The sequence below is a fragment of the Hyperoodon ampullatus genome (assembly GCF_949752795.1).
Source record: "Hyperoodon ampullatus genome assembly, chromosome: 5".
Taxonomy (NCBI): Eukaryota; Metazoa; Chordata; class Mammalia; order Artiodactyla; family Ziphiidae; genus Hyperoodon; species Hyperoodon ampullatus.
The window spans coordinates 12,517,303-12,531,031 of NC_136918.1; the positions used below are offsets into that span (position 1 = coordinate 12,517,303).

The window sequence follows — 13,729 nt, forward strand, 5'->3', positions numbered from 1 at the left end:
TTTACCAAGCCTCTTAAAGATATTAAAGGAGGAGGGGGAGGAAGAGGTGGGAGAGAAGGAAACAGGGGGAGGGGAAGACGCAGGGGAAGGGGGAGGAGAAGAAGTCATTCTATATATTGCTCCACAGTCTATCTCCAAGAAATAAGGAAACAGAGAATGGTCACTGTGACTCACCTTGGTGGGTCCATTTCCATTAATTGCCACTGGTAATGTTTCATAAAACACATTCTTAGCTCTGGCTTTGCCATTTTCAAATTTCAGAACAACTTCATCTGGGTTAAAAAGACAGATTTTAGTGATTTAAAATGTGTGTGTAGGGGCTTCCCTGGTGGCGCAGTGGTTGAGAGTCCGCCTGCCGATGCAGGGGACGCGGGTTCGTGCCCCGGTCCGGGAAGATCCCACATGCCGCGGAGCGGCTGGGCCCGTGAGCCATGGCCGCTGAGCCTGCGCATCCGGAGCCTGTGCTCCGCAACGGGAGAGGCCACAACAGTGAGAGGCCCGCGTATCGCAAAAAAAAAAAAAAAAAAAAAAATGTGTGTGTATGTATTCATATATACATATACATGTATACATATCTATCTATACATCTTGTTTTTGTTATAAAATTTCTCATGCATGCTATTCCATGTGCTACACTTTTGGAAATTTTGCCTGCTCCAAGTCAGCAGATATCCAAAATGAAGGACAACACTGACACAGGTATGGATTCTGAGCACCTGACTTTCTCCAACCTGGTGCTGGCAAACTGAGGTGCTAAGACACCAAGGGGTCTTGGTGGAAGGAAAGCATCTTTGCAATACTGCCTCTGCCTTTTGAGAGTGACATAATCCCAGATGAATTAAATTATTGTCTCAATTTATTCATCTATAAAATGGGATTCTTGCCTGCTTTTCTAGGTTATTATAAAGATAATAACAATATATGTATGGCAAATAGAAAACTGCTAGGCATAAGCTAGGTTTCTACAACTGGCCATCACTGATAGTATTTCCAGTTCTTGAAAATCAGGCCTAATGTAAATTCCAGGAACATACAAGTCAGATGGGAGCAGAAACATTTTATTGTTTTGTTTTCAAGTTCCTTTCCTCACATTTCCAGAGCACTCCAAACTAAATGCCTTCCATTCTAAGAATCTTTTTACTTATCAACTGCCTTGAAGAACTGTATTGAACTGCAATGTATTTTTAATTTGTGAAATATTAATGCATTAATGTATGTTTATTTTTAATGTGTCAATTAATTAAATTTAATGTGTTAATGTATTTTTATCAGGATACATGTCTATCAGGAAAACACATATAGGCATGCACACACGCACACACACTCACTCCACAGTGTACATGTCTCGTTACCAGTTACCTTTAACCTAGGTTAAAATACTCTAATACTCCTGAGTAACTCACAATGTAAAGAGCTGATACTGAAAACCGTGTAATAACAGAGTGTAATTTATTCAAAACTGTATCTATAGTCCCCAGATGGTGAGATACTAAAGTCTAAGTTACCTAAGGGCAGAAGCTTATCTCCTTGTACTATTCTTAGAAAATGATTTTAACTGAATATATTTATATCAAGCTCAGCTTGAGTACAATGATTTTTAAAAGCTGCAATACCTACACATCAATCTTAGTCATAGCCCCAAATGAATATAACAAAAGACAGACAGTTGAAAACACAGGTGTTCATTTGCACACATGAGCAACCCAGTATTTAGGAAGCATACCTACAGCTCCATTTAAGGTCTGGAAAATTTTGCATTTGTGATCCAGTGTGATGTTAAGAGCTTCCTAAAAATGAGAACAGAAAAAATATTTAAAATGACAATAAAAACAGCAAACAACACTATCATGTTAATATAGTTTGTTTTTTTAGGGAATTTAAAGATCCTATACATAAATTATTATAGCAACCTTCTTCAGAAAGACCCCTGTTATGTTAAGCTGTTGAGGTTGGGGATTATTATTATGCAGCATAACCTCCCTGACTGCTACAATAGGTTTATAATTAATCAACCTAATCATAAAGATTAATCTGCTTTACAAATCTTTTTCTCAATGTAGTTTTTCAGGTACATTGCTCTGTCATAGTAATACTCCTAAAATTGTCTTTGCACGCTGCTATGGATTGAATTTTTGTGTTCCCTCAAAATTCATATGTTCAAGCCCTACCCCTCCCTCTGTCTCTGTCTCTGTCTCTCTCTCCACCATGTGGGGACACAGCAAGAAGGTGGCTGCCGTCTATAAGCCAGGAAGAGAGCTCTCACCAGAAACCAACCATTCAGGCACCCTGATCTCAGACTTCTAGCCTCCAGAACGGTGAGAAAATAAAGTTCTGTTATTTTAGCCACCCAGTCTATGATATTTTGTTATGGTAAGCCAAGCAGACTAAGACACATGCTAACCAGATAAAATCTTATGCTTAGAGAAAAACTTAAATAGGATTTACACAACAAAAAATATTACAGACCCAGCAGTGATATTTCAGAGGAAGCACCCTAAAGCAAAAACAATTAAATAAGACTCAGAGCACTTTCACTGTTGAATTACACTCAGAAAGACAAGCATCAAGCTGCATGGGCTAGCACTCATGCCAAGAGTAGGTTTCTGCTCTCAGATGAGAAACCAAGTCCTCAGGCTGGCCGTGCCAGGCACGTAGAGACAGTAAAAAACTGGAGAGAAGAAAAACAAACATTTAAAGAATACAGTTTCTTAAGAAGTATCTACTGAAAATATATAGATAACTGGAGTATTTATCTAAGAAAAAGCAGCAGTTACAGCTGCAAACTCACTGTAAAATATACGTAAAAAAAAACACTTATGTTTCCTAAAGACAGCACCTAGAAATACACAATTCAGTAAATTTTAGAACTGTACTGGTTATACATAGTAAACTTATGAAACATTAACTTACACTAGGTGAATATACTAAAAATATTATCAAATTAGAGAACTTTGTTTTTACTTTTCTCCAAAGTTTCATTTAAACCAGTCTCAGGAATATTGTCCTTAGGGTTTACGGCAGGCTGCTATTGTCCCCAACATTCCTCCCATTAATAAGAGAATTCAGATTTTTAGTAGGACACATGTACTTGAAATAAAGAACAAAACTCCTTTGCATATTATGTGTGGCCAAATAAATATGTTCTGGTCAAAGAAAAGTATGAGAAAGTATTTTGTAAGACTTCTAGATAAGCTACTTAGAGAGCATTGACACAACTGAAATGGCCCTTTATTTATTATTCTGCCTGCTAACTGCCCAGAATATGGATGCAATGGCTGGAGCACCAGTAGCCATTTCAACAAGGAAGTTACACTGAAAGTGAGAGCTATTACCTACCCTCTTCAATGGATCAATGTAAATTTTAGTATAAAATAACTGATCATCATCATTATCCTGGAGATTCCACTGTTGAACTATACGGTTGATATATGGAGCATAACCAATAAATCCTGCAATACAAAAGAGAAAGAATAGAGGATTCAGAATTCAAAGACCAAAACTCGTGTCTATGTTAATTTTATAGACCAGTCACACAGACTTGTAAAGCTATTAGTCCTAATCCTTAATTTTGAATTTCACAGCTCACCATGAGAGAAATATGAGTTACTGGGTATCCTTTGTTTCCATATATAAACTGCAAGAGAGGTAGTTTTTACTACCAATTGCAAAATCAAAGACTCTCTTTGAATAAACGTATTCCCCAAATTAATTGACACAAGAGGGAGAACTAATGTTTTAGAAGGCTTATAAGGGAAAAAAGAGTTACTAGGAAAAAATTAGAATTAGACAGAAGAATTTTCTTTCTGACCTTCTAAAATGTTGTTCCTAGATCCTTTGTAAAGGATTCACTGTTTCTGAAAAAAAAAAAAAAAAACTCTACTACAGTGGTTTTAATGTTAGTATGCAATCAAAGGAATGTTGGATCTGTCACTGACTGCAAACATCCCAAAGAAATTTTATATCTAGGACATTTGGGGAATTTTTCCTTCACTGAGCTAGTCAGTAGTGTGTTTGCTAAACCATTTTCTGGCTGGGTTTTGTGTGTCATGGTCTGGAGAAAGAAAGTCTAAAACTGGATTGTTCACCTTGGCCTTAGAACATAAACATTAAATATGCCAACAACAGCTGTCTGTAAAAGACACAGAAAACAGGATCATTTTTCCCGTGTTTGAGTCTTCCACTGAATTTCAGAAATGCAGCCAAACTGCTATGCTTCATTGATATGCAGTACTTTTTAAAAAGGACCAATTTTACTCCTGTGAATTGAAAGGAAACCTAGTTTGTTACCCTCAAAATTAAAATGTCCTCATAGGAATAAAAGAATTAAAAGAAATAGGTCCAGGAATATTATTGTTAACTACAGAAAACAAGACAAAATGAAACCATGGCTAAATCAATCACTGGGCTCATTTTTTGTGTCATTTTTGCCAAATAAAAAAATCCCAAAACACTGAAAAAGATGTATTTTTTAATTCTTATAACCAATCTTTTGTGATAAAAAACATATTCAAGAAGCAACACATGATATTTTCCAATGGTTTATACTACTGTTTTTCAAAAATTATGTTTCCTTATCCGTTTCATAAATCCCAAGTGTCCTAAAAAGTGAAAAGGAACTACATCTATTTTCATAGTATGTGATATATATTTTATGATTTACATTTTTCTATTAAACTGTCATATTATTTCAAAAGAATTAAGTTTCTAATATTATGCAATTTTCCTCATAAGGAAACATGTTTACTCTCCATGATAAAGATTTTTTTAACTAAATGAGGTACCCACAAACAAAACTCATGTCTCTTAAATAACTCTCCATATATCATTCATAAACTTACACAAACTTTTATTGAACATACTTAGATTTTCTAGCATTTCTTTAATTATTTTGACTACAGAAGGCATAAGGATGACGTTTTGATGTCCTTGTATGATCACTTTCCCACATATGAACACCTTCTCCTTAATTAAACTTGCTCACAAAGGCACTCGCTAGTTTTTTGCTGTTTCCACAGTATTGTGCTTCTATTTGAAATTCAGATTCTGGAGTAGATATATCATTATCTAGATACATTTACATATGATGTATTTCACTCTACATGTTTAGGAAAACTAATAAATACAAAGTAAAACTTATCTCAGAGTTCCATAGCTAAGTGGCTCTTAAACTACCTAGGGCTTAGGATAAGTTAAAAGGTTAGCCATGTGTCACTGAGGGTCTGACAGTTGGAAATGGAAGCTGCACTCATTCCCAATTCAATTGCTCAGACAGAGGAGTCAAGAGTGGGCAGCCATCTCTACTGTAAATCTAAGAGGAAGGACTGCTAAAACACTGAGGACAAAGTGACCAATATGAGAAACCCTGGGTTCTGTTTTGAATATTGAAAATCCAAAGGTGGTAGATAAATTAGGAGAAAAATAAAATGGTCAGGAGATCCCCCAAACCATGAACTTTTTTTTTTTTTTTTTTTTTTTTTTGCGGTATGCGGGCCTCTCACTGTTGTGGCCTCTCCCTGTTGTGGCCTCTCCCGTTGAGGAGCACAGGCTCCGGATGCGCAGGCTCAGCGGCCATGGCTCACGGGCCCAGCCGCTCCGCGGCATATGGGATCCTCCCGGACCGGGGCACGAACCCGTATCCCCTGCATCGGCAGGTGGACTCTCAACCACTGTGCCACCAGGGAGGCCCAAACCATGAACTTTTTAAAAACATATGGAGATGAAGAGAAAAAGTGAGCTGAAACTAGGCAGTACACACTGGAATTTGAGGTTTCAAAAATGTAATATTCATATGGGTTGACAAAGTTCCAAGGTACCATATGGAAATGGGTTGCTAAAGTAAAATGCAGGTGAGTAGAGCTGTAATTGTGGCATCTCAGAGAAAGGGAATTACTTGCTGAAAGTTTCATTGACAAAAGTAACTGATCAAAGTCTAGAATACAGACAATGCTATCTCAAGCAGCACTTATTTGAACTGACCTGAATACAATCAGTTATTATATATAAATTACCCCAAAATCTGTTTTCCCAATGTGACTTGCAATTTCCACCCAACTTGTTTCTTTGACATGTCCCCCATCCTACAGCCATGTCTTCTGACCATATGTTTATATTATTCACAATCTAAGGAAAACATTTTGGAGTTATAATAAGGTCCAAAGTCAAATTTTATTTTATTTTTTGAAGGAAAGAGGGAAATGTGATAATTTGTTCCTTTAATCTATGGTGGCATAGCTAATGCAGTACTTAAAGTACACCTAGACACTCAATGTTGAATCTTTTTTTGACTAGGGATTTCAAGATAAATAATTTACTCCAATATATTTAAAATATAGATAAAATTAAGTAATGCCTATTTTTTAAAGCTACTTGAGTGTAGCTTGCACTTTTTCCTAAGTAAGGGAATTTACTAAACCCATTATCCTAGAGCCAGAAAATTCTTAATGAAATTATAGTCAGAAGACCTGGATCCCTGTTGTTTTTCCTTTAATAACTAAATGTCTCTAAGAAAAGTCACTTAAATCGGGGAAACATGGGTTTTCTCACTTATAATGCAGAAATAATAACATTTACGCTGCCTAGTGCTGTTAGGAGCATCATATGATATAATAGATGAAAAATGCTCTGTCAACTATAAAATGCACTGTGGATTTTAAACTGATATAATTTTCCCATAGGAAAAGAAGATAATGTTTATTTCAAACCTCATGTCTACAGTTACATATTTTAAAAAAGCTTGTTTCATCAATATTTACAATTTACTATGACTTGCATTATGCTTTTCTTCCAGCACCCTACCCACCTCCCGAATTCAGGTAGCGTTTCCCAATGTGCACAATGGGATACTTGTCTGCTAGTCTTTTATCCGGCCACAGAATTCCATCTGCTGCAAAGACCACTTTGTGGTTTGACTTTTGGAACTTTTTTAGAACTTCTTCTGGACCACCAGCAAATATAACATTAAAGCTGTTTGATGAGGGAAAAAAGAAGTTTTAAAATATAGTTGTCAGAATTTAGACATATAAACCAAGAAACAGTCTCTAACAAAAGTCAGAATTTAGAATCCCACACAGGATTAGTACAAATTATTTACAGAGTAAACCAAAGAAGCTTCCCTCAACTTAAATTATATGGATTGTATTAAATTATTAGTGTTTACATTACATTGGCAAATGAAATCCAAATAAAAGACAGCTTTTTTAGCATTAATATTTTTCAATAATCACTTACTCTCCAAAATCAAAATTCTAAAACAGTGTTGAAATGTTAAAAATCAGTAACTTGCTGTGTAACATAATATAAACACAATCATTGACAAAAGCTGCCATTGTAACTGCCTAATGTTTCTATCTAATTTGTACCCATCCATTATAATTTCTGAAGATTTCTTTATCTTTGACACAATGTGTTTACCTACTAAATGTCATCAATATAAATTTATATTTGAATCACTATTTAGCCTGAAATCTGAAAATAAAAGTATATAGACAAGTGCATCTTTTTAAAGCTCAATACACTTGGAAAAAATATGTAAAAAATGAAATTTATAGCTTCACTGATTTTTCTGGAGACTTTATTCCTCATAGTTCATCCACAGAATCACAATGACTTATAATACGAAATTATTATAATTCTTAGAATAATTCTTATAATTCTTGCTACAACTACAAATTCTTTTCCATCTTTTTTTAACATCAGAGTACCTCAAAACCAAAGGTTTCCAAAGATACTAATTTAATGACTTGACATCCCAGGTGGCAAACAAGAAGAGTAAACTAATGCTCTTTATTTCTTTTTAATTTTATTTTTTAATTTTTTTTAATTTTTACTATTTTTTTGGTTGCGCCGGGTCTTAGCTGTGGCAGGCGGGCTCCGTAGTTGCAGCTCACCAGCTCCTTAGTTGCAGCATGAATGTGGGATCTAGTTCCCTGAAGAGGGATTGAACCCGGGCCCCCTGCATTGGGAGTGCAGAGTCTTATCCACTGCGACACCAGGGAAGTCCCACTAATGCTCTTTAATTCAGCACCAGGTCTTCCTAATAGCCAATAGTCCAAATGCACTGCTGTGATATCTGAGTTGGGGAGTAAGGAGGCTGTTCCACATGCCTTTGTCAGACTTGCTCTCAAGGAGTTTGTTATATGCCAGGACAGCAGTAATGCATCAGGCAACATTTAATAACTTTCTATATATGAAATTTATCAAAATAAAAGACTATTTCTCATCTCTATAAAAGTAAAAATCCAATGAAACTTTAAAAAATTAGTTTAGCAAGAATAGCGTAAGTTTACACTTATGGCAGAGATGCTAACTGACCCCCATATGCCCCCAAAGGCACTCCTATGCCTTTATTTTAATAATGGAATCCCGCATGTTAACTGGGCACATGGCTAAAGATTACTCTGGAGCCATGTGGCCACATGACCAAGTCTGTCCAATGGAGTGTGAGTGGAGCTGGTGTGTTCCTGTAGTCTCCAGGTCTTGTGCTTTAAAAAGGAAGCTGCCTGGGCTTCCCTGGTGGCGCAGTGGTTAAGAATCCGCCTGCCAATGCAGGGAACACGGGTTCGAGCCCTGGTCCGGGAAGATCCCACATGCCGCGGGGCAACTGGGCCCGTGAGCCACAACTACTGAGCCTGCGCGTCTGGAGCCTGTGCTCCGCAACAAGAGAGGCCGCGACAGTGAGAGGCCCGCACACCGTGATGAAAAGTGGCCCTCGCTCGCCGCAACTAGAGAAAGCCCTTGCACAGAAATGAAGACCCAACACAGCCAAAAATAAATAAATAAAAAATAAATAAATTTTAAAAATTTTTTTAAAAAAAGGAAGCTGCCTACCCTCTGTTTCCTCTCTTTCTTTCCCTTAAAGAACCAGACTTCACAAGTATACACGCCCTCACCAGATAGTCCATTTCTCAATCTTTTTTTAAAAAAAAAAGAGGTTTAAAATGTTGCTAATGTGCAACTAAATTTGGTAATTATGCCTAGCCAATTTTTAAAAAATTAGTAAACGTAAAGTTGGAGTCAGAGAGATAGACTATTTTTTTCATTTTAAATTGTTCTAGAGAATTTAAATTTTATCATTGCTTTTTATTTCAGTTACAAAAAAAACTTCAAAATTAAAACATATATTGATATATGTATACATAGATACACTTTTTGGCATATAGTTTTTTCTTTCTTCTAGGATCAATGGTCAGGAAATTTTTAATACTATTAATAACATAATCATAAAGTGACTCAGTGCATACAATTTGAAGTCTGCCAGTTGAGTTTCTAATTCCAGCTCTGTCACTTGCTATCTGAGTAACCACAGGCAAGTTAGTAATTTAAACTCTTTATGTTTCAGTTTCTTTAAGTATAAAATGAGGGGGAAAGTAGTACCTATCTCATCAAGTTATTGTTAAAAATAAAAAATTAACAACAATACTTGACACATTATAATCTCTCAAAAAAGTTAACAAAATTAACATTATTGTTACTATAGGAAAGGGACTGAGGAAACAAGAGGTAGGAGAAAACTCACTTTTAAGTTTACACCAGTCTGTAGTTTTAAACAACTTTATTTTCAGCCAAATACACACACGTTTTAAGATAAATTTTAAATCAGAATAAATTTGTTCTGACTAAAACCTCAAGCCAACTCTTCCCTTCCTGTTTATTTACAAAACTGAATTAATCTGACTTCACAAAATGATATTTACATAAATACAACAAGTTTCTTTTTTTCCTATAAGTACAACTGATTTCATCAGTATGATCACTTTAGATTTTTGTCTCCTAGGATAATCCTATCTCTTCTAACAGGGATATTTTCCTCAAGACTACTAGCCACTGATATAATTTTTTTTTAATATTGAAGATTAGGAAATAAGACCAATTTTACGTGTAAGTGAGCCATGAGCGGTGAGGCAAGTAAAGCAAACCCTCTGAGGCAGAGACTGCCTGGCAAGTTGCAGAGGAACACCAATACATTGTCTGGAGAGATGGATGAAGAGAGTTCATTATGTCAGAGAATCATATGATTGGAGACTTGGACCAAATTGATTCAGATATTTTATAGGTAGCATCATGTATTCAAAGCTATAAATGCACAGTTGGCAAAGTGATTGCTTTGTCTTTGTAATCCCAGCGAAGGATATAGTATCTCCACAGTATAGCTCAAACTATTAGCCGACGTCAGTAGCTTGAGAAGGAGGAGTGTTAGCAACTTGTGCTCTTATAATTTATTATTTTATAAGCAGGCATTACCTTTATAAACAAAAAGCAATTTCTGTAAGCAAAATGTAAAAGGCAAAAATTATCTTCATGTAATTCGAATGAGGATTTGACTTTGAATAAAAATTGAAGGTTGCTGAAATGTTCCCCTTTTCTTCTAGTAGCATTGTTGTTTCTGTGTTTAAGTACTTCAGGAAAGTTCTTTGAACCGATTTAACTTTTCAAAGAGCAAGAAAGGTTTTCTACTTAAAATTATTTTAGCCACAACAACCCAAAAGCTCAAACTTTCTAAAAACTGCACAACAGTCATAAAAATAGTTCTCATAGTAAATCGGTCCATTTAAATATGAAGAATAAAATAAAACTTTCCACAGCTAACTGTGGTAAATATTCCTGGGTCCTGCAAAAACCATAAGGTGGAAACCTCATGTGGTCATGTTGAGTCCTCTAGCAGACACGTCAGTGTTTATCTCTAACAGGTCAATGAAACTTTTACAAGTGTTTGTCCTTCTGTGTTCCCTGTTTCTGTGGCACCAGCAACCATACAGTCACCCAAGCTGAAAATCTTTCACTCAGCCTTCCCTCCTCCCTTTCCAAGGCTTCTCTCATCAAATCTTTTTCCAGATCCCATTGATTCCATCTACTGAATCTATTTAGAATTTAAAGCCTCTCTACTCCCACTAGAAGTCACGGGACTAGATTAATTCAAACACCCTACAAGCCTCCACATCACCCACCTTCCTCCACACTTCTAACAAGGACTGTCTGACAAACTCTCCTGAAAACTATTCTGTGCCAGTCCCCTGACTGAATCGGTGGTTCTCCACTATGGTCGAAAGCAGGACTCAGCCAATATTTACTATCCAGCCTTTCACAGAAAATACCTTAGGCTTTGAGGGCAATATGGTCTCTGCTGAATGACTCAACTCTGCCATTGTGGTACAAAGCAGCCATAGGCAATATGCAAATAACTGAGCTTAGCTGTGCTCCAATACTATTTACAAAAAAAGAGCCTGGGCCAGTCCATAGTTTACCAAACCCTGGCCTGTAAAATAAAATCTAAATGAATCAGCCTCACATTAATAATGTTCCATTAAATAACCTGTTCTGATGTCAAACTGAATTACTTGATCTGTTCTCCATATCTTTAATCATGGTGTTTCGTCTGCTTAGCACGTCTTTTCCCAATCATATCCAAACCACTCACCCTCAAGCCCCATTTCAAAGGTCACCTCATCTACAAACCTCTACTTGAGCAGCATAAATGTAAAAGATCGTTTCCTTCCTCTTAACCTCCACAGCTCTTTTCCTCTCCTTTTTCACAGCATGTTTTATCTTCTACTCTTCATGCTGGGATTGCCTGTTTATACTAGACTGCATGGTCTTCCTTCAGATCCACAACTTTATTCATCTGTATATTCCCCCTACTGGGGAGCCAGAGAAGAAAGCAACAGAAGTGTTCCTTAAGCTTATTTAATTGTTCCTCGCCTCTGATATAAACTTAAGCCAAAAGTTATAATCACCCAAACTGTTAGCAGCTAGTGTCTAAAAGCTTAAAAGCTAATGAAACTGAAGCAAGTAAGTAGCAACACACCTGATAATTCTGTCTTTATTTTTTTTATCCATCTCTATTGGAGTATAATTGCTTTTCAATGGTGTGTTAGTTTCTGCTTCATAACAAAGTGAATCAGTTATACATATACATATGTTCCCATATCCCGTCCCTCTTGCGTCTCCCTCCCACCCTCCCTATCCCACCCCTCTAGGTGGTCACAAAGCACCGAGCTGATCTCCCTGTGCTACGTGGCTGCTTCCCACTAGCTATCTATTTTACGTTTGGTAGTGTATATATGTCCATGCCACTCTCTCACTTTGTCCCAGCTTACCCTTCCCCCTCCCCGTGTCCTCAAGTCCATTCTCTACATCTGCATCTTTATTCCTGTCCTGCCCCTAGGTTCTTCAGAACCTTTTTTTTTTTTTAAAGATTCCATATATATGTGTTGGCATATGGTATTTGTTTTTCTCTTTCTGACTTACTTCTCTCGTTTGACAGACCCTAGGTCCTTCATGTCTTCACCTTAAACACATATTTATATTTTCATAGTTAATTAATGCCACAAACCAATATTATGGAACCACTCTCCCCACCCCCCACCTAAAGGAAAAAGCAGTTGGAAATGTCCACCCAACTGAACTTGCAGAATAGATTACAATGAAATCACAATGGAAGTTTAAATTTATTGTAGAAATTTTGAAGGAAGGGGAAGGAATTAGTTCGGATAAAGTGGGTTCTATTTTAAAAACTACTAGTTGGGGGAGTTTTCCTCCAAATGGTATATAATTTCATTTTCTGAATATAGAATTTTTACTGAGGCTCGGTCGGGGTAGGAGTCAAATGAGGACACTGGCTAGGTGGAGGGTTATTTTCTCCAGACAGTTTCCTTAGAGTAGCCTTGTGCTGGAGTAACACTAGCAGAGAGGGCAGCCAAGGAGAGAATGTGGCAAAGACCTCAAACTGCTCAAGCTGCTAGCTATCTGTCATTATCACTTGGTGTTTCTGGATCAGTCTCTTTATTGTAAAATAAATGGTGAAATGAAAATCTCCCTCTAATTTTAAATGATAGTTAAACTTATCTCTGCAACACCAGAACTTTCAAATCGGATAACTATTTGGTGCACAATAAACATTCATTGAATCAATGAAGAAATCAAGAAGCTTTTTTTTAATCCCCAGCATTTATTATGATGTAGCTACAGCATGCCAGATACAACATATACAAACCTATGGATAGAAAAATGTATCCAGAGGGCAAAATTTCTGTCCCAGTCACCTCCCTGATCCAGCCACAGCAGCTAGCACCATATTTTACACAATAACACATGCTTAATATATGTTTACTCAAAAAAAACAGGATTCAAGGAGAGGATAATCTGGTTTGGGGGAAAAATTATATATATATATATATATATACAGACATAGACACAAAAAGTAGACAAATTAGTGCCATTTATCTAGATATATATAAACAACCAATGCTTCTTTTGTATACAATCTGCTCCTTCCTTATTTCAACATACCCACTAATATACTCAGTAAACACTGATAAGAACATTTGAACAATGTGAAAAAATGTCACTCATTTCCTACATAATTCCTAATCATACTTCACACTACCACGGAGGAGCCTGAAGGCACTGCATACGTCTAAGTGTCAGCTAAAGATTTCAACCTTTCCTTCAAAAAAAAGGGAAAAATATTAAAAAGCAGTGTGGAAACTGAAAACTCTGATGTGTTCTGGCTTTCCTTCATACTAATATAATGAAATGCTGTCCATCACTAATGACTAGGTTCTTTGTGTCTGCACACTTAAGCTGCCCTCACTGCCAAAAAGAAGTCCATCAGATAAATCTGCCATAGTTAGTTAAAATTTTAGCCATCACTCTTAAAAAGCTTTGCTTTTAGAAAATTTTCACTCTGCCTTCTGTATAAACTATGTAAGACAATACAAAATGTAGGCATATT

The 13,729-nt window shown here is 36.4% G+C and overlaps 1 protein-coding gene across 2 annotated transcripts in view; it reads right to left on the minus strand.

Annotated features, from left to right (window-relative positions):
- The window catches only part of PLOD2 (procollagen-lysine,2-oxoglutarate 5-dioxygenase 2), a gene marked incomplete at both ends in the record, with an annotated part of 105,877 nt that overhangs the window by 41,993 nt on the left and 50,155 nt on the right, over positions 1-13,729 (minus strand). For both annotated transcript variants that reach the window (XM_079705459.1, XM_079705458.1), the window contains 4 exons: positions 175-272; positions 1,724-1,787; positions 3,337-3,449; positions 6,800-6,963. In XM_079705459.1, coding sequence (XP_079561585.1) covers positions 175-272; positions 1,724-1,787; positions 3,337-3,449; positions 6,800-6,963 — 439 coding nt within the window. The remainder of the gene's footprint in view (positions 1-174; positions 273-1,723; positions 1,788-3,336; positions 3,450-6,799; positions 6,964-13,729) is intronic.